The 19,758-nt window shown below is 50.7% G+C and overlaps 1 protein-coding gene across 1 annotated transcript; it reads left to right on the top strand.

Moving 5' to 3' along the window:
- Positions 1-1,000: 1,000 nt before the first annotated feature.
- Positions 1,001-19,161, top strand: LOC311529919 (uncharacterized protein; the record flags this gene model as incomplete). The annotated part of the gene is made up of 7 exons (XM_084646222.1): positions 1,001-1,931; positions 7,194-7,387; positions 7,577-7,676; positions 7,788-8,052; positions 11,005-11,084; positions 15,027-15,718; positions 18,187-19,161. 7 exons carry the CDS (start codon positions 1,001-1,003, stop codon positions 19,159-19,161), a joined length of 3,237 nt encoding a protein of 1,078 aa, XP_084502348.1.
- Between the last annotated feature and the right edge of the window lie 597 nt (positions 19,162-19,758).

Here is a 19,758-nt window from a genome sequence, read left to right as displayed (position 1 = left end):
ACTCACCAGTATCTCCACTTCCTGTGCCTCTCCTGCCTGGGAAACTCCCTGGCAAAATGCAAACAGACACTTCACCATTGTCCTTCAAATATCACCTTAAAAAGCCCCCTTCACATCCGCAGAGTCCAGCCTGCTGTTCACAGCAGAGTGATGACAAGCTGTGCCTCGGGGCCCTGGAACAATGGGGAGTGAGGATGCTGAGGGCCATTCAACCAAAGTGTGAACCCTGGATATGATGGAAACTATGTCAAGCCCCAATTCCACCACCTCTGGCTGTGGCTCTTCCCCTTCTCCTTCTTTCCTTTTCCTTCCCTCTCTAACCCCCATAAATACCCCCAAACAACGCACAGCACGAACAAAGCTGAGGTCATTCATCACCACATTCATTGGTTTGTATGTTCCATCCGCCCCCTCTTTCTTAACACAAACCCGTCGCAGCTCATGCATTTATAACAACAAAACCCGACCAAAACACAGCGCTGCACTGCACACACGGCCATTCCTCTGCAGAGAGGGTGAGAGAGAAAGAGAGAGAGAGAGAACAAACCGCTAGTGAGAAATGTGAGCCACAAATGGAAGGCTCTGAGGTACTGTGGTGAGAATGGGGGGTAAGGGCCTAGATAGAACAGAACTGAAGAAATTGGAGTAAGTAGGGAGAGAAGAGAAGAGAAGAGAAGAGAAGAGAAGAGAAGAGAAGAGAAGAGAAGAGAAGAATAGAATAGAATAGAATAGAATAGAATAGAATAGATGTCCCCTTTGTCTGTTCTTCTCTGAATGGTAAGAACAAGCAGATATTTTCTCTCTCTATGATCAGCGCCAGCCCAGTGACGACGTGATCCCAACTGGCAACCCAGTGACAGAAATATACACCACTCCGAATGACAGTGAGTAACGGGGGCAGTGGAAGGAAGGGTGACCATTGCAGCTATAGGACATAGGTCTTTTTGTTTCAGTAACTCACTGGCATTATTTCTCTACCCTACCCAGGAATAAATCTCACATGGGGCTGGTCAACCACACTGTGGTGACTCATTTCATCCTCTTAGGGATCCCCAATGCCGATGGCCTCCAGACCATCCTCTTCATCACATTCTTAGCCTTCTACCTCTGCACTCTACTGGGCAACCTGACCATCTTCTCAGCCATCCTCGCTGACCCCCGCTTGCACACCCCCATGTATTTCTTCCTCTGCAATCTCTCCTTGCTAGACATTGGAATCTCTTCCATCATCATCCCTAAATATCTGACCATCCTCTGGGGTCAGAGCAGAGTCATCTCGCTGGGCGGGTGCATGTCCCAGGTCTTCTTTGGGCACTTCCTGGGCAGCACCGAGTGCCTGCTCTACACTGTCATGGCCTATGACAGGTATGTGGCCATCTGCCACCCGCTGCGGTACCTGCTCATCATGAACCGGAGGGTGTGCGCCCTCCTGGCCGCTGGCACCTGGATCACTAGCTCCTTCCACGCCACCATCCTTACCAGCCTGACCTTCACGCTGCCCTACTGTGGGTCCAATGTGGTGGACTATTTCTTCTGTGACATCTTCCCGGTGGTCAAGCTGGCCTGTGCAGACACGTACATCATCGAGACCGTGACCTTGACAAACATTGGTCTGGTGCCCATGACTTGCTTCCTCCTCATCCTCGCATCCTACATCAGGATCATCTACTCCGTCTTGAATATGAACTCGGCCGAAGGGTGGCGCAAAGCGGCCTCCACTTGCGCCTCGCATCTGGTAGTGGTGACACTGTTCTTTAGTCCCTGTGCCCTGATCTACACTCAGCCCCAGCGGAGCAAAGTGCTGATGATTGCTGTGCAGATCTTCGGCAACGCGGTCACGCCCATGCTGAACCCAGCCATCTACACGCTGAGGAACAAGGAGGTGAAAGCGGCTCTGAAAAAACTGAGAGGGGGTCTAATGCCTGAACATTGATGTGCAGCAGCTGCAGGAATTGCACGTGAGTCTGCATGGAAATACATCTACAAATACATCTGCATGCTTGCATCGTGGCTTCTGTGAGCCTCGGTGTGTCTCCCCATCCCCACACAGCCCCTTCTATCTATCTGGAGTTCTACAAATCGCAGAAACGCTCCTGAAAATCCCTTCCTCTCGTTTAACATACGGTAAGGCTGCCATTTTCAAAGCTGCCTAAGGGCCCATCATACTCAGTCTGCATCAAAATTAAAAGTAATTGGAGTGCCAAATTTTGTAGAAGACTCTGAAAATCTCATCTTTATTACACAGATCTGCAGAAGCAAGTGCAGCATCTTCTGCAAACCAAAGGGGAAGGAAAAAAATTCCCTTCATCTTCTGGCATGAACCACAGCTCACTAAGCACCTGCCCTAGGTAGCTGCCTAAAATTCCTGGGAGAACCACTGGATTTTTCACCACGCCCTAAAGATCAACTTATTTGTGGTAAAATTTGCAAAAACCACCTGAGTGATTTAGGAACCTAACTCTCACTTTCAAAATTGATGGAGGCATTTAGGAGTCTTATTCTCTCTGAAAGGCTGTGGGAAGTACGTGTCTGAGGACCAGATTTTCAAAGGCATTTTTTAGACACCTAATAAGGTTTCTAAGAGCTCCTTGAGTGAGTCCGGCACCAGACTCCCAGTTACTTTCCATAGGAGTTAAACACTTAGCCTATTTAGAAGCTCTTTGTACATAGTGGAATTTATTTAACCCCTTCATAAATCTACACCTTATGGCAGATTTTTAAAGATAATTAGGCACCTAGTGGGATTTTCAAAAGATTTTCTAATAGAAATCAATGAGAGTTAGATGTCCAGTGCCAGATTTTTCAAGGTGTGACAGATACGGGAATTTCCTGAATAAACCTTATTGAATTAAGTTTAATCCCTTTGGGGTCTGTTGTATTACAAATACAATTGTGCATGCGTTATTGTGGACTGAATGTAACTTTTGTAGGAGACTGATGAATGAAATCTTGGGGAAATGTGAGAAACTTCAAAGAACTGTTTGGGACAGTACATGTGAAGGGGGTCACAGAGTACTTTGGAGGTCTTTCAAAGCTATGCCGCGTGGAGAAAAAACCCATTCTCTATGGATTACCTGCCCCTGGAAACTCCAGATCAAAGACCCCCATCCTGCATAAAGAATGAACTAAACTTGTCATGCTGGAGCTAGTTCTGAGCTGAGGCTGTTATGAGCTGGTGACCACGGAAGAGACCTGGTTGTGCGGTTTGAAGGACTAATCCCCTGACAGAGCCCATGTTGGAGTTGGGGTGATCTCTGCTAAGCTTATTACTGTGCATGCAGGTTCTTTTATGTTTTTTCTCCGTATTGCTTTTACCTTAAGAATAAAATACGCTTGCTTAGGAAGAACTGTATGGTAACTTATAACTGAGGCCATTACGCCGTGCACCACCCAGAGGGAAGAAGCAATGCAGGGCTGCTTAGGTAGGCTGGTTTTTGAGGGAATAGCATGGTGAAGGGAACTGTTAAGCCTGGAAAAGCCCCAGTCAGGAGGAAGAGAGACATAGGTCTCCACCCAAGGAAGCCTACAGGTAGGGAGCTGGAAGCCTGAGGGAGATGCCCCTGCTGGACCACTATGGAGAAATACCAGTGCAGTTGCTCTGAACTGTGACAAGAATCTGGACCGAAACACCAAGGCCCATTTGAAAATCCCACTAGTTGCCTATCTGCACCGGTAGGTGGCGATATACCTTTGAAAATCTGGCCAATGTCCCCATGGAATTTCAGTGAGAACTGGGCACCTGAATGGCTTTTGAAAATGGGACCTACTCTCCTCAGTCAATTAGGTGTTTTTTTTAAAAATTCATCCTCTGCTTAGATAGAACTAGAAAGATAAGTAAAAAAAGGGAATAAAAATGCTAATAGAAGATTTAACAAATGTGAGGACTCTACACTCATCACACACAACGTGTTTTGGGTTTGTGCTGCTTATGTATTGTGTCTTCTGCATGTGGTTGTGCTTGAAGTTTGAGTAATATGCGGTGGGAATAAACCTAACCTGGGAATAATTTTTTTTTCTTGTTTCCTGCCCTCAGCTGTTGTTTGATTGGAACTTGTCTCTAAGTTTTCTGTGCTTTTTCTATGCGTTCCAATGAAAAATAAATCTAGAAACCGGTGTCTGGAGAGGACTGGGCCATTTACGAGACCGGCAGAGAACAAGTGAAATTTAAGAGAACAGTAAAAATATGAAATGAAAAAGGATTTTAATGTTGGAATTTCCAAAGGAAGACAAAAGTCTATGGCAGTGAGACACTTAGCCCCTGGGAGGTGTCTTTGAAATTTCCAACCTAAAGTAAAAGTGTGATAGGAAGTTCACCAGAGTGCGCAGATGGTCTGCTCACTGGTTACATACCACTTAAGCCCTAAACCGTTTTTTATATTTGTACACTTAGCCTGACAAACTCATGGCCACAAGATATTGAGACCAAGAGCTTTTTAAATTTCAAAAAAGGATCAGACAAGTGTACAGATGATGAGAACCTCTTGAGTTAGATAAAAGCCAACCACTGTCATCATTATTAAGGACTAGTAATAAATGATCCGTTGAAGCTTTTCTTTGGTGGAAAATTGGGTTTTCAACAGATCGGCACAGGGGAAATCATCACCCATTAGATGGGAACGTGAACCTCTACGACTGAGAAATTGATTACGTCGACACACAATGAACTGAGCACCAAGGAAAGTAATTCTACTGGGCCAGAAAGTTATAGAAATCTCACTACACATAGATATGGCCATATGACCAGCCCCTTACTGATATAAACTGACATGTTCCCACTGACTTCAGTTCACACCAACTGGAAATCTGAACCATTGATTCCAATGGAACTAAGACAGGTTCACACCAGCTGGGGATCTGCCTTCACTGTGGCAGGCACTGTGCAGAGTCAGTCCTTGTCCTAAAGTGCCTGGGATCTAAACAGCCTAAAGGGAGTGGCACTAGTCCCATTTTACAGATGGGAAACCAAGGCATGCACAGTGCAAGGGACATAGGCTGTTTGGAGTCCCACTGGCACCGACTTTCAAAAGTGCCGGGGGGTGCTGAATCCCCGGCTCTGCCACAGGCCCTGCCCCCGCTCCACCAAGGCCCTACCCCCACCCTGCCTCTTCTTCCCTGCTCCACCCTCACCCTGCCTCTTTCTGCCCCATTTCACTCCCCTCCCCTGAGCGTGCCACGTCCTTGCTCTTCCCCCCGCCCCCAGAGCCTCCCGAATGCTGCGAAACAGCTGATTGCAGCAGCCAGGAGGCACAGGGAGGGAGGGAGAGGCACTGATCAGCGGGGCCCGGCAGCAGGTGGGGGGTGGGGGCAACTGATACAGGAGCTGCTGATGGATGCTCATTATCCACCAAAGAACTTTGGCCCAGATCCTCCCATTGGTTTCAATGGTCTGGAGTTTTATTATAGCTATTTTCCAGATACAACCGAAATAAGTAAAAGAATAAAACCCTAAGGAAGATAACACAGCTTCAGCAATAGTTAAAATGGTCAGACTGTCACTTCTCTTCAGGTCATATGTTGTATGAGATACTTTATCCTAAGGGGTTCACACATGTTGTAGGAGACCACTTGCAAATTGGTTAGTCTCTAAGGTGCCACAAGGCCTCCTTTTCTTTTTACTGATACAGACTAACACGGCTGCTACTCTGAAACCTGTCACTTGCAATGAAGCCGTCACTTTTAACATCTCTGCAGGCAAAGGACAAAGGAAGTTTAGTAGGCACCACATTATGTTACAAAATTGTTGTAATGAGCAATAAAACCAGGGTCTCCGGTTGTTGGGATTTCATCCGATGAAGTGAGCTGTAGCTCACGAAAGCTCATGCTCAAATAAATTGGTTAGTCTCTAAGGTGCCACAAGTCCTCCTTTTCTTTTTGCGAATACAGACTAACACGGCTGTTACTCTGAAACCTTCCAAAGCCTGTTCCACTTGGCTGATCCAGCTCTGGGAGAGCACTTCATCCAGTTCCCTGGGGAAACTCACTTCTACTCCACATCTCATCACTCAGGTCCCTTTATTCAGAATACAGCAAAGTGACGCTGAGTTGATCTGACTCAGCTCACCCCACTGATGACATGTCTGAGCGACTCGCAAATCTGTCATGGATTTAGCCTCCCAACAACCCCAAGGGAAGCAGAAAAACAACACTAACTGGAGTGGGACTCCACATAGGCACCGACACCATGGGTGCTCTGGGGATGGAGCACCTACGGGGAAAAACAGCTGATTGCAGCAGCCAGGAGGCACAGGGAGGGAGGGAGAGGTGAAGGGGAACAGCAGTGGGTGGGGGCAACTAATATAGGGGCTGCCGATGGATGTTCATTACCCACCAATTTTTCTCCAGCCCCAGAGCACCCATGGAGTCGGTGCCTCTGTAGAGTCCCACTCCAGTGCCTCACCACAGACCCTTCCTTCATTGGGAATCATTGCAGGTTATTTTTCATAACACCGACGTGCCTACAGGCCCCCGGCAAGGATCACATATGTGCTGCACAGAGATCGAGGCCCTGAAGAGAGGACGTTCTAATCGGAGACAAGACAAATCAAGTGCATGTGGTATACCAGGGGTGGGGTTTACAAAGATAAGACCATGTGGTGACATATGCCGTCATGTTATTTTTATGAGCGGAAGAGCTTGGACACTTCCGAGGGCTGGGCTGATGGGATGGATGGCCCAATGGTCTGATGTTGTTTGGCCGTTGCTGTGTTCCTAAAGCAAGTCCAACATCTTGGATTCTGCCCCAGGATCCCTTCTTACATGAGCTTGAAATGGCGTTTCTCTAGCTTCTGCGACTGGAGCCTCTCCTCCTCCTCCCAGTCTGTAATGACTTTGGTCTCACAACCCTCGGTGTTAGGCAGTAGGGAAATGACCCGCATGGGGAAACTGTTGCCAAGTGACTTGCCCAAGGTCATACAGGAGCCTGTGGCAGAGGTGTAAACAATGAACCCAGGAGTCCTGACTCCCAGCCCTCCCTGATCTTACCACCAGACACCACTCCTCTGTAAGAAACAGAAATACAACCCAAGAGTCTCAAGGGCAAATCTGGGTGTCTCTACCCATAAGAGAATTGGAACAAACTCCAGTAGACCCCAGGAACCTGGAGTTCAATTGGTAGAACCCACTTCCCTCTCAGAGCCAGCGAGAGAACCCAGGAGTCCTGATTCTAATCTCCAAATCCCTCTCTCCCTGTCCAGTTCTCAGGAAGCTCCTGCTGGACACAGGACAATCATGGCTCAGGCCCCAGCAGTTTGCTGTCCCCAAGACTCATCAGGGCATCCTTCATCTCCTTGTTCCTCGGAATGTAGATGAAGGGGTTCAGGAGCGGGGTAACCGTGGTGTGGAATACAGCCACCACCCTGTCCACAGTGTGCTGGGAACCTGGCCTCAGGTAGATGAAGACCACAGGCACATAGTAGGTCACCACCATGGTGACGTAAGCCTTGCAGGTGGAGAAGGCCTGGCGCCTGCCCTCGGCAGAGTGGATACTCAAGATGGCCAAGATAATGTAGACATAGGACATCAGGATTAGCAGGAAGCAGGTGAAGGTTTGGAAGCTGATGTCCACAAATGTCTCCAGCTCATTGAGCGCCATGTCCCCACAAGCCAGTTTCAGCACAGCCAGGACATGACAGAAGATGTATCCCACTCGGTTCCCCTGGCCATAGGGCAGCTGGAAGGTGAGTGCGGTCTCTATCAGCGAGTGCAGGGAACCCCCTAGCCAGGTCCCCGCTGCCAGGCACGGGCAGCCTCTGAGGTTCACAATGACGCTGTAGTGCAGTGGCTTGCAGATGGCCAGGAAGCGGTCGTAGGCCATGACCGTATAGAGGAAGCACTTGGTGCAGCCAAGGAAGTGGAAGAACGGGCCACGCAGCCCTGGAAGGATATGGTCCTGCTGCCTGTCAGGAAGCCGGGCACCACCTTGGGCACCACCACTGAGGAGACCATCATGTCCAGGAAGGACAAGTGGCACAGGAACCAGAACATGGGCTTGTACAGCCAGGGCTCCCGGGCCACTGCCAGCAGGACGAGCAGGTTCCCACACAGCGTCAACAGGTAGAGGAGAGGAAAAAGGGGAACAAGAGAACCCGCAGCACTGGGGGGTACGGGACCCCCACCAGGATGAAAGGTCTCAGCTGGGATCTGTTCCCACACTCCATTCACTCGGTCTGTGTCCCTGCCAGTGTACGCGGGGTGTTAATGATTAACCAAGGAGGAACAATGGGTGATCTTTGCAGGGGTGTTTGAGCTAAAACTCTCTGCTATGCAGAACCCAGTTTGAACCCCTGTTCACCAATCTAGGGGACCCCAATCCCTTCCCATCTCTGGGGATAGAATCCAAGTGTTCTGACATCTAGCCTGCCCTGCTCTAATCCACTAAATCGCACTCCCCATTCCTACACGGGCCGAATCCCAGCCCCCACTGAACCCCATTTGCCTCCCTGAGCCAGCTTTGAACCCAGGTAAAGTAACCAGATGTCCCAATTTTATAGGGAGAGTCCCGATATTTGAGGCTTTTTCTTATATAGGCTCCTACTACCCCTCACCTCTGTCTCCATTTTTCACACTTGCTATCTGGTCAGCCTAAACCCAGGAGTCCTGGCTCCCAGCTCCCCTGCTTCAGCCCACTAGACCCTCCTCTTCTCCCACACCCAGGAACAGAACCCCAGAGTTAAACAGAGACACATTCAAATTACAAACAAAGTTCACATTGATACGTGTGAGGGTGATTAGCCGTGGGAATGGACTCTAAAGGGAAGTAAGGCACGCTCTGACTTTTGCGATCTTCGAGTCAAGATGGCCTTTGTTGAAATAGGCGTTAGTGAGGTATGAGTTATTGGACTCGACATTCTGTGGTATCCAGGAGGTCAGATTAGATGCTGCTGCTGGTCTCCTCCGGCATTAATCTATCAGTCTATGAATCCGCACATCCGGCTGTGGTGCCTGGCTATGCGTCCAAGCTGGGCTGCTATGGCCAGCATGCTAAGTCATTCTCACCTGCTCCATGCCGTGCCCTGAGATCTCCCTTGGTCTTCACCCCTCTATATCTCCCACACCCAACCCTTCACACAGAATGTAGCCTTGTCCCCCACGTGAAGCCAACCTCAGCCTGGAAGGGCTTAAGGGGAAACTTGCTTGTGGAGATTAGCCCAGAGTTGCCCACTTCAGGGTCCTTGCCCCTGCCTTTGACACAGCTGGTACCAGGCACTGTGGGACACCTGGTTGGCATGAGGCACTGTGGGATGCCAATCCTAACAGGTAGTTGCTCTATTTCTATTCCTTTCTCTGCTCTGTTTAGTTTCTTCTTCAGCTTGGACATGTCCTTTCTCTCTGCAGCTTCTTATAACCTTGCATCCTCTCTGTTCTCTCTCCACTTTCCCCCTGGTGTATTTCACTCCCCTGGTCACACAGAGCTAGGTCAGTGTTAAACTGTTGACATTGGCTGTGTTTTAAAGCACATAATGATGCCCTCCCATTGGCAAACTCCAATGGGCCTTGTTAGAATCGTTGTTTGGGGCAAAGTGAAAGAGCTCATTCATGTATTTCATCAGAGAGGAAAGTCTGTGGCCATGCTAGAACGGGTGGCTCGTGCAGGTTGCATCTGGTGATCACTATGGGCATTATACCAAAGGTCCTGTGTTTCTTTAATGTAATGCAGCAATTCTCACAGAAAACTGCTCTCCCTGATATTCCAGGCCTGGCCTCCCGCTCTGAGCCAGTCCTGAGCACGGGGCTCTGCGAGACGGTGCTGTATTGCAGAGAGTGGAGTGGGTTACTCATTAGGATGTGCGCTCTGCTTGGAGTCAGTGCCGAGCCCAGTGTCCCAGCAAGCTCCTAGGGGGGCATTGTATTGCTGGAAGGACAGTGGGGGGCTCAGTAGATGGCCCTGTCCTCTCTGAGACATTGCTGACCCCCATGTCCCAGCATGGCAGCAAGGGGTGCTCTGCTGCAGAGAGTGGTCTTGTGGGGCTCAGCAGGGAATGTTTGGCAATCTCATGGCACTTTTTGGTCAAAGCAGATATTTTACCCGTCACTTTCTGGCTAAATTCTAACTTTGTTAATTCCATTCCAGTTACAGAGGCAGCTCTAATGTAGAGCAGGTCGTACCCCCAGCTGGAGTAACTCGTCAAGGCACCATGGGAGTTATTGCCCCTCTGTCTTCTTACACTGAGAAAATTCACTTCGACTCTTGGTTGTAACGTGTAGTCCCCTCGGTGCATGGCTCTCGGACTATACGAGAGCAGGTCTGCTTTCAAAGCAGGCCTGGGCAGCAGATGGTTTTCCCATTCCATGGAAGTTTTTGGCATTTTGAAATTGTTCCTGTTATAAATTGGGATGAAAAGTCAAAAAGTTTGTGAGTTAAAAATCTGAAAAAAATCAGTTTGGGTGAATAAAAAAAAATTGGTTTTAGATAATTTCACAATGTTTTATTTCTATGTTAACCTTTTTTCCCATTTAAACATTTTTAGTGTATATTTACTGCAATTTCAAATTGAAGTTAAAACCCCCAAACTTTCTGGTTTGACAGGAGGTTTTGACTATCGTTGAAACTTTTCTAGCCAAAAATATTTTGAGTTGGGTGTTCCACTGAATGCAAAACTGCTTCGCGAGCAGTTTTCATTTTGCTGAATTGGCATTTTCCAATAAAAAAGTCAAGAACATTTCCCCAGAAAATTTCCATCCAGATCTCCTATTTCAAAGGTCCTCCTTCCTGGCATCTGGCTGAGCTAAGGCCACCTAGGGCTGGAGTCTGGAGACTTTGAGGGCATGCCTCTCGCTGGTTCCTCTATGACCCTCCCTCTCCATCCCCCAATTCACTTACACCAGGGAATCTATCCTCACGGCTGTGAGGTAGGGAAGGGTTATTGTCCCCATTTCACAGGCTGAGCACCAGAGACATTAAGTTTGACTTGGGCTCCTGGGATTGGGGCCACCCACCTCCTAGAAGCTAGGTGTGGTACTGCAATCTTTTTTCCGCTCATGACCCCTCCTCTCTCGCACTCCCAGCTGGCCAACCCCCTTGCCAGGTCTTCAGTGGCTCAGCCCTCCGGCCAAGTCACACAGTGAAAAAACAGACCTGCTCCAGAGTAGCAAAGAGTCCATCAAACCGTCTGCCTTCACCCGGGGCTTCAGCCCGGTTGCTGGGCCTTTTAAATCCCACCCTTGGCTCAGGCTTCTAAAAGAGACTTGTCCCCATGTTGGAGCTTAGGCCCCTTTGCCAGTGGCCAGTGGAGGAACCCACCACGCCGGGTTCCAGCCCAGGGACCCTGTTCCCAGCCTCCATGTGCTGCTCCCTTTAATTAGCTGCTGCTGCTGCTTCCCAGGGCCCCTTCCCACCTCCTCCCTTCCCCTCCACTTGTTACCTTCGTGTTATAGTTCTCAGGTCTTCTCACTCGCAGAGCCAACAAATGCAACCAGAGCAGAGCTGCCATCCTCGATCCTCTGGTCCCAGCTGGGAACTGACCCACCAAGGCCCTGCCGCTCCTTTTATCTGAGCCCATGGGCTGAGATTGGCTGCTTCTGTGCAGCTTTTCTAGGCAGGAATTGAGGACCCAGCAGGAGGCCATGAAGACTTGGTACATCCTGGCATGGTTCATGATTCTCTTAGGCCCCTTTGAAGTGCCCAGTGATCAGCCACAGAGCCTACAGCCAAACCGGGAAGTGAGTCCTGGTCTCCTGAGTCACAGCTAGCCCACAGTAAACCATTTACACAGGGTAACAGTGAGTTCGACTGGTCCTACAAAGACCAGGAGCGATGCTGTGTGTCCTTGAGCACCATCTACCTGCACTTTGTCTGATAACACACGATCGACATGCAGCGAGACAAGGCAGGGGAGGGAATATCTTTTGTTGGACCAACTTCTGTTGGTGAAAAAAAGACAAGCTGTCTAGCTACCCAGAGCTCATCTCCAGGTCTGGGAGAGGTATGTAGCTACAACAATGCAAACATCCACATACAGACAGAGATGGTCCATTTACAGAGTACTCTTGTAACACAGCCAGCCGTTTTGTCTCCCCCATGAGTATTTGTTGGGGATTGGTCCTGCTTTGAGCAGGGGGTTGGACTAGATGACCTCCTGAGGTCCCTTCCAACCCTGATATTCTATGATTCTATGAGCATCTTTTGCAGGTGCAAATGTCGCTGTCCATTTGTAAAAAACCCTGGCCCATGAGAAGGTCATGCAAGCCTGTATCAAAAGCCTTACTAAAGTCTAGGTATACCGTATGCACTACTTCCCCCCATCCACAAGGCTTGTTACCCTGTTAAAGAAAGCTATCAGGTTGGTTTGACATGATTTGTTCTTGACAAATCCATGCTATTGCTTATCACCTTATTATCTTCTAGACGATTGCAAATTGATTCCTTAATTATTTCCTCCATTATCTTTCTTGATACAGAAGATAAGCTGACTGGTCTGTAATTTCCTGGGCTGCCCATAAAAGCTTTATCAGCGGTGGTTGCTGGCTTCATTCTTGCTGGATACAAGCGGGGAGGGGTGGCCATTTTGGAAAAGGGCAGCTCATCTGAGAGAAGCTGTTGTTTCACTTCCCTTGAGAGCTAAGGGGAGTGAGGCCATTTTGAAAGATGGAAATTCTTTGTGAGTGCTTCAAAAGGAGAAGATTTTATATGCTAGCAGATAAAATGCCAGTTATGAAAAATAGCCAAAATTAACATTTTTATATATATATACACAGAGAGAGAGAGAGGGAACTCAGAGGGAAGGAAGTGGAAACCTAGATTGTGGGGGGACAGGGACAAGAGGGAAAGGAAACACTGTACGTGCATAGACAGAAAATAGAGGACTGCAAAAAGGAGTGAAACTGGTGTGTGTGTGGAGAGGAATGTGGGATGCTGGAGGGAAGGAACTGGTGTGTGTGTGTGAACACGGGGTGCAGGAGGGAGGGGAAACTGATGTATGTGTGTGCAAGGGAATGTGGGGTACAGGAGGGGGGTGGAACAGGTGTGTATTTGTGTAGGAGAATGTGGGGTATAGCAGGGAAGGGGATATTGGTGGGGTGTGTATGTGAGAGGATCCCTGCTATACTGAGCCCCTGCCCCACTCCCTGCAGCACAGCTCCCCATAGCAATGCACCAGGGCATTGGGTTCAGCACTGACTGCTAGTGGACAGCTCCCTCTACTGAGCGCCCTGCCCCACTTCCCTGAAGAACAGCACCCCTAGCATCATATTGGAGTATTGCAGTCAGCGCTGATTCAGAGAGGAGAGCACCCCCCAACAGACTCACCACCCTGGTTCCTGCAACACAGCACCCCCTAGTGCCACCTTGGGTTCAGAACGGACCTGGAGGGGAGAGCAACCCCTGCTGACCCCCCTCATCCCATTGCATGAAACAAAGCGCCCCCTAGTGCCATTCTGGAGCATGGTGGTCAGCACTGCCTGGAGGGGAGAGCACCCCCTACTGAACCTGTACCTCACACCCTGAAGTCCCACACGGGGCCATTCTTTTAAGATCCATGGTCTCCTTTAACAGCTAAGTCAATGCTCTGTCGCCTTCATTTTTGCCCCAAACACCATTTCTAATGATGACCATTGGGGTTTGCCAATGGGTGACGTCATTACTTGCTTGAAAATACAGCAAATGTCCACAGTTTAATATGAGTGGCACTGGGGGGAGAGAAATACACGAGGGGGAAGAGGCGAGAGCACAGAGACAAATGCAGGAGGCAAGCCAGGTTAAAAGAAGCTGCAGAGAGAAAGGACACACCAGAGCTAAGGGCAAAATTAAACAGAGTGGAGCAACGATGCATAGAAACAGAGAAACTGCCAGAGACGATCAGCACCGGGACCCACCTAGCTCAGTCTCCCACCATGAAAGGCAAGTTCACAAACTCTGCATCCAGCAACTCTGGGATGATCTCCCACAGGGGACATTTACCGCGAGTCCCTGCCTGTTTGGGCTGGCATCACACTGGAGCCAAAGCCACCTCCTGTGTGAAATGTTTGACTGGGGGGATTTAAGGGAGATCTCAGAGCATGGAAGAGAGCAAATGGGAGTTGCTTGAAGACCAAGCCACGCACCCCAGCTGCAACACACTCCAGGTAACTGTATCCAGAGGGGCAGCTGCAGGACGGGTCTGTCACCTGTTTCAGCCTATCTCTGCTGCTCTGCCTCACTACAGGGCCAGGTTCCTAGCTGGTGAAAATTCCCATTTCACCCCATGGCAAGTGAGTCCTTCATGCCACAGAACAGCCACTCGCTCCTTGATGGTGGCCTGAACTGGCTATACCAGGGGAAGGGCAAAAATCTCTGCAGGGGACAGTTCCAGTATTGACTTTCCAGAGCATTTTTTTTCCCTATCCCAGGTCACTTAGAAGTTGAGTTTGACCCCAAAGTGGGAAGTTTTATCCCCTTCTGATCTGTGGAGCTCCCCGGTTGAAATCCACACCTGCGCAGTGAGGCCAGCATGAGGACTAGACACCAAAGTCCTCAGATGGGGGCTTTAGAAGGACTTCCTGTGTGGGCTGCAGGGAGTTAGAAGATGAGGAGGGGACGCTAGGAGCAGGACTCCTGGGTTGTAGGGTTGTAACCCCAGCCCCGGGAAGGAAATGGGGTTCAGTGGGTAAGATTGGGGGTGGGGTGGGGCTTCTGGATTATTTTCACAGCTCTGGGTGGTGAGTGAGAGGTAAGGGGTGAGGAGGGGATGTGAGTCAGGTCTCCTGGGTTATGTTTCCAGCTCTGGGGGGTAAGTGGAGTCCAGGGGGTTAAAGCAAGAGCATTTGGTTGCCAGGACTCCTGAGTTCAGGTCCCAGCTCTTGGAGTTGAGCAGGGTCAAGTGGGGTAGAGCAGAGGGGGAGAGGCTGGGAGTCAGGGCTTTTGGGCTCGATTCTTCTCCTGGCACAGGAGTGACTCTTGTCCCAAATGCCCCTGCAAAGATCATCTATTGCTTCTCTGCTCATTAATCATTAACACCAGGGTTCACCTTCAGGGACACAGGCTGAGTGAACGGAGTGTGTGAACCAATCCCAGCTGACTCATTTCATCCTGCTGGGGCTCCCATAACCCCCAGAGCTGCAGGTTCCCTTGTTCCTCTTCTTCCTCCTCATCTACCTGTTGACGCTGTGTGGGAACCTGCTCTTCCTGCTGGCGGTGGCCTGGGAGCACCAGCTGCACAAGCCCATGTACTGGTTCCTCTGTCACTTGTCCTTCCTGGACATGACGGTCTCCTCAGTGGTGGTGCCCAAGGTGGTGGCCGGCTTCCTGCCGGGCAGCGGGGACATCTCCTTCCAGGGTTGTGTGGCCCAGCTCTTCTTCTTCTGCTTCCTTGGCTGCACCGAGTGCTTCCTCTACACGGTCACGGCCTATGACTTCTTCCTGGCCATTTACAAGCCACTGCACTACAGCGCCATTATGAACCACAAAGCCTGCCTGTGCCTGGCAGTAGTGACCTGGCTAGGAGGCTCCCTGCACTCCACCATACAGACCGCACTCACCTTCCAGCTGCCCTATGGCCAAGGGAATAGGGTGGGATACATCTTCTGTGATATCCCAGCTGTTCCGAAGCTGGCCTGCGGGGACACGGCGCTCAACGAACTGGTGACATTTGTGGATATTGGCTTCCTGGCCTTAACATGCTTCCTGCTGATCCTGACATCCTATGTCTACATCGTCTCGGCGATCCTGAGGATCCACTCAGCCGAGGGTAGGCGCCGGGCCTTCTCCACCTGCATGGCTTATGTCACCGTGGTGGTGACCTACCATGTGGCTGGGTTATTCATCTACCTGAGGCCAGGATCCTGACACCCACTGGATGGTGTGGTGGCTGTATTCTACACCACATTGACCCCACTCCTGAACCCCCTCATCGACACGCTGAGGAACAAGGAGATGAAGGATACCCTGATGAGACTGGGGGGCAGGAAACTGCTGGGGCCCTGAGCTATGATTATCCTGCTTCTAGCAGGAGCTTCCTGAGAACTGACCAGGGAGAGAGGGACTTGGAGACAGAAATCAGGCCTCCCCTGTTCTGCCTCTGTTCTGTGGAGGAGCTGGGGTCAGTGACTTGGAGTAGGAACAGCTGAAAGTCCATTGCTCATTCTCCTCAGTCCTCACACACACAGGCCTCTATACAACCCCCCAGGAACATGCGGTCCAGGCAGACGGGGACATAAAATGGAGGCTTCTGGAATTGTTGTAACATGCCATAGAGTCTATGGCCAGATGGGACCATCAGCACAGCCAGTCTGCCCATCTGTATCTCGCAGGCCACCAACCCCTCCCAGCATCCTCCCACTAAAGCCAACACATGAAATTAGACCAAGACATTACATCCACAGGCAGAAAACAGGAGTGACTGAGGTGCACCATTTCCTGGGGTGGAGGGTCCCTGCACTGGTGGGGGTTTGATTTAGTGAGACATATCCAGGTGGCCATGGCAGAGGAAGGCCAGAAAACCCCGCCGTCACTGCCTGGGGGGAAATTCCTTCCCAGACCCACATAAGATGAATGTGGCAAGACCTATTTATCTAGGTTGCTCTCATCGGCCAGCTCTGCGGCTGCCCTGATTCAGAGGTGCTGCTATGACTCCAGCGATGCTGATGGGGGTCCGGCCACATTGACACCAATGGAGCTCTGGTGGATTTACACGAGCAGGGATTACCCACTGCTACTCTAGCAACGGGCTTCCCCCAACCTTAGCTGGGCTGCTGCCCCGCAGTCCCAACCCAGAGCCCCCTATAATCTGAGCCCTGGGATTCTCCCCACAGTGCCTGGCCTGTTTGAGCGTTGCCCTGCCGGGTTTTCACCACTAGATCATGCTCCATGCAGACTCATCCCAGTAAAGCTCTGGAAGCTGCCAGAGGCACGTTAAAAGGATCTCTGTGTAGCTAGCAGCCACGCAGCCCTGGGTAGCGAACGCCAGGCACTGAGCGAAGAATCCCGATGGGATGCCTGCTCTCCCCTGCTGACAGGCCTGGGAACGGGACACCTGGGGCTAGGCTTCGCCTGGATTTGCATCAGACAGTTAGCTCCCAGGAGCGTGGTGAGCAGCGTACCCAAGGGTGAAAATATCATTCAAATACTTGGCTGACTCAGGCACTTTGCCACAGCGGAGACAACGAAGCGGCTGTTCCTCATCCCGGTCCCGTGACAGTGGTGAGTGTGTCTGAGCCGGGGAACGGCTTTTCTTTAGGGACAGAGGGACTGCCAGACCAGGTTAACCCAAGGTCCATCCAGCCCAGGCTCTGATCTGAGGCTCTGGTACCAACTCTTTCATAGGACGCATGATACAAGAAACCCTACAGAGGGGAGCTAAGAGTTCATCTGCCTCTAGTGGGTCCTTTCTCCCTAACCTCTCCCAGTTTGGGATCACCTCATTCCCTGATCAGGAGAGGATACCCCCTTTCCTGCTTTGTACAATCCCCCTAATTTCATGCTGGCTGTCATCTGTGCAGGCGCTCTGGCCATTGACTTTCCTGCGTGGGCAAGTGTGGGAACTGGAACTGAAATCATGCAATAGATACACGGGCCAACAGGGTCAGCTTCCAGCATCGTTCAGTGGTTTGTGACACTCGGCATCTCTCCAGCACGCCCTTCCTGCATCCAGCAGGCTGATGATGGGTGACAAGAGGAGAACCAGGCTAGATGGATACTGTGCAAGAGAGAACAGTGGTGTGTATAGGGGTAGATAGAGAGATAGATAGATAATCTATAGTGATTGGTCAGGAGGTGACAGACTGGTAATCAGGCTATTTATCTACCTACATTAGCAGGACATTGTTCACAGATGAGGTGAGAGGAGACAAGATGAGAGGAAGGACAGTCCAGCAGTGAAGTCACGAGCCATGGATCTGAGAAACCTGAGTTTAAATCTCCTGCTCTGATGCGGGCTTCCTGTGTGTCTTTGAGCTGTTCTGTGCCTCAGCTCATAGGCTGTAAATCCAGGGATGCTAAACCCTGGGAGAGGTATTTTGAGGAAAAAATACATTTAAAAGTCTGAGGTTGTCACATGCAACAGTCACAGGGTCTAGATAGATACCGGAGGGGATGAATAATCGCTGTGCTTTGCCTTGCAACGAGGAGCCGGTGGGAGACTAGTGTGAAAGGACCTCTGAGTTATGGTGGCATGTTACTCCATTGAACTGAGTGTGGAAGAGAGAGAGAGACAGAGAGACAGACAGACAGACAGACACATACTGGGGTAACTTCTGCTCTGATTCGCACTGCTCTAGCTACTGTTGCTCTGCACAGGGGGGAAGCAGATGGAGCCAGGAAACCAAACGCCAGTGACGGAATTCATCCTGGAGGGTCTCCCAAACACCAGGGAGCTTCCCTCTCTCTTCTTCCTCCTCTTCCTCCTCCTCTACCTGCTCACCCTGCTGGGCAACATCCTCACCCTGCTGACTGTGCTCTGCGATCCTCGACTCCATGCCCTGCCCATGTACTGCTTCCTTGGCCACCTCTCCTTCCTCGACGCCTGCCTCTCCTCTGTCACCGTGCCCAAGATCCTGGCTGGCTTGGTGGGGCCCGGTGGCAGGGCCATCTCCTTCGGCGGCTGCGTGGCGCAGCTCTACGCCTTCCATTTCCTGTGTAGCACCGAGTGCTTCCTCTATACGGTAATGGCTTACGACCGCTTCCTGGCCATCTGCCACCCCCTGCGCTACAGCGTGGTGATGAGCAGAAAGACCTGCCTGTGGCTGGCAGCCGGCACTTGGCTCACCGGCTCAATCCATGCCATGATCCAGGCCTTCCTGACCTTTCGCCTGCCCTACTGTGGCCCCAATCACGTGGAATACTTCGTCTGCGACATCCCCGCCATGCTGAAGCTGGCCTGCGCCAACACAGCCATCAATCAAGTCGTCATTCTGGCCAACATTGGGGCAGTGGTGGCCGGCTGCTTCCTGCTCATCTGCGTTTCTTATACCTACATAGCCTCCGCCATCCTGAAGATCCGCACGGCCCAAGGGAGGCAGCGGGCGTTCTCCACCTGCAGCGCCCACCTCACCCTGGTGCTGCTGTACTATGGGCCCCCAGTCTTCATATACCTGCATCCCTCTTCGAGTCAAGCATCCGACGGGGTAGTGGCTGTATTCTATACTGCAGTCACCCCTCTGCTGAACCCCTTTATATACACCCTGAGAAACAAGGAGATGAAAAAGGCCTTGAGGAAACTGATTTGTGGACAAACGCTTTCTCTGCATGCATAAGATAGATCCAACTCCTGGGAGACTTGCAAAGAAGCCCAAGGACACAAGGTGCCCATCTCCCATGAGTGCAGGGTTCTCCTAGACCCTTATGGTAGGCCAGCCAAAATTTCTCTTCTATCTGGCCACTTTAGGAGGTTGTCATCTTCAATGCCATTCACTCCCTGAGGCTAGCCAAAGCTCTCCAGTCAGCACCTAGATTATTGTTCACAGTCTGAGCTCAATGGTGGTAGTTTTTCAAGGTGGAGGAGTCAATGAGGAGGTGTCTCTCTCCCAGTGTGGGGGCTCAGCTGAGTTTCCCTGTAACAACAGTGTAACCGGTGAGGATCTAATCGCCTGGTACAATCAGCTCCGGGGCTGCCCCACCAGCTGTTTCCTCGGGCTATAACTCCTCAGAGAAAGCAGGCCAGTTCAAACCGTTCACTGACCCATCCAGCCAGTCCCTGCTGCTGCGTCTCATGGGCATGGAGATGGACTAGTTCAGCGTTGAGCACTGTGCTGGGATTGACACAGCCATGGAAACTAACCACCCCAACTCTCTGTCATTGCAGAATTAAGGGTGCCCAGTGCACGGTGAGTGGCTGCACTGAATTCTGCATT

Source organism: Lepidochelys olivacea, assembly GCF_965140295.1.
Source record: "Lepidochelys olivacea isolate rLepOli2 genome assembly, chromosome: 13".
In the NCBI taxonomy this organism is placed as follows: domain Eukaryota; kingdom Metazoa; phylum Chordata; order Testudines; family Cheloniidae; genus Lepidochelys; species Lepidochelys olivacea.
Note: the sequence above shows the minus strand (reverse complement) of the source record. Positions and strands in the feature narration are given on the sequence as shown.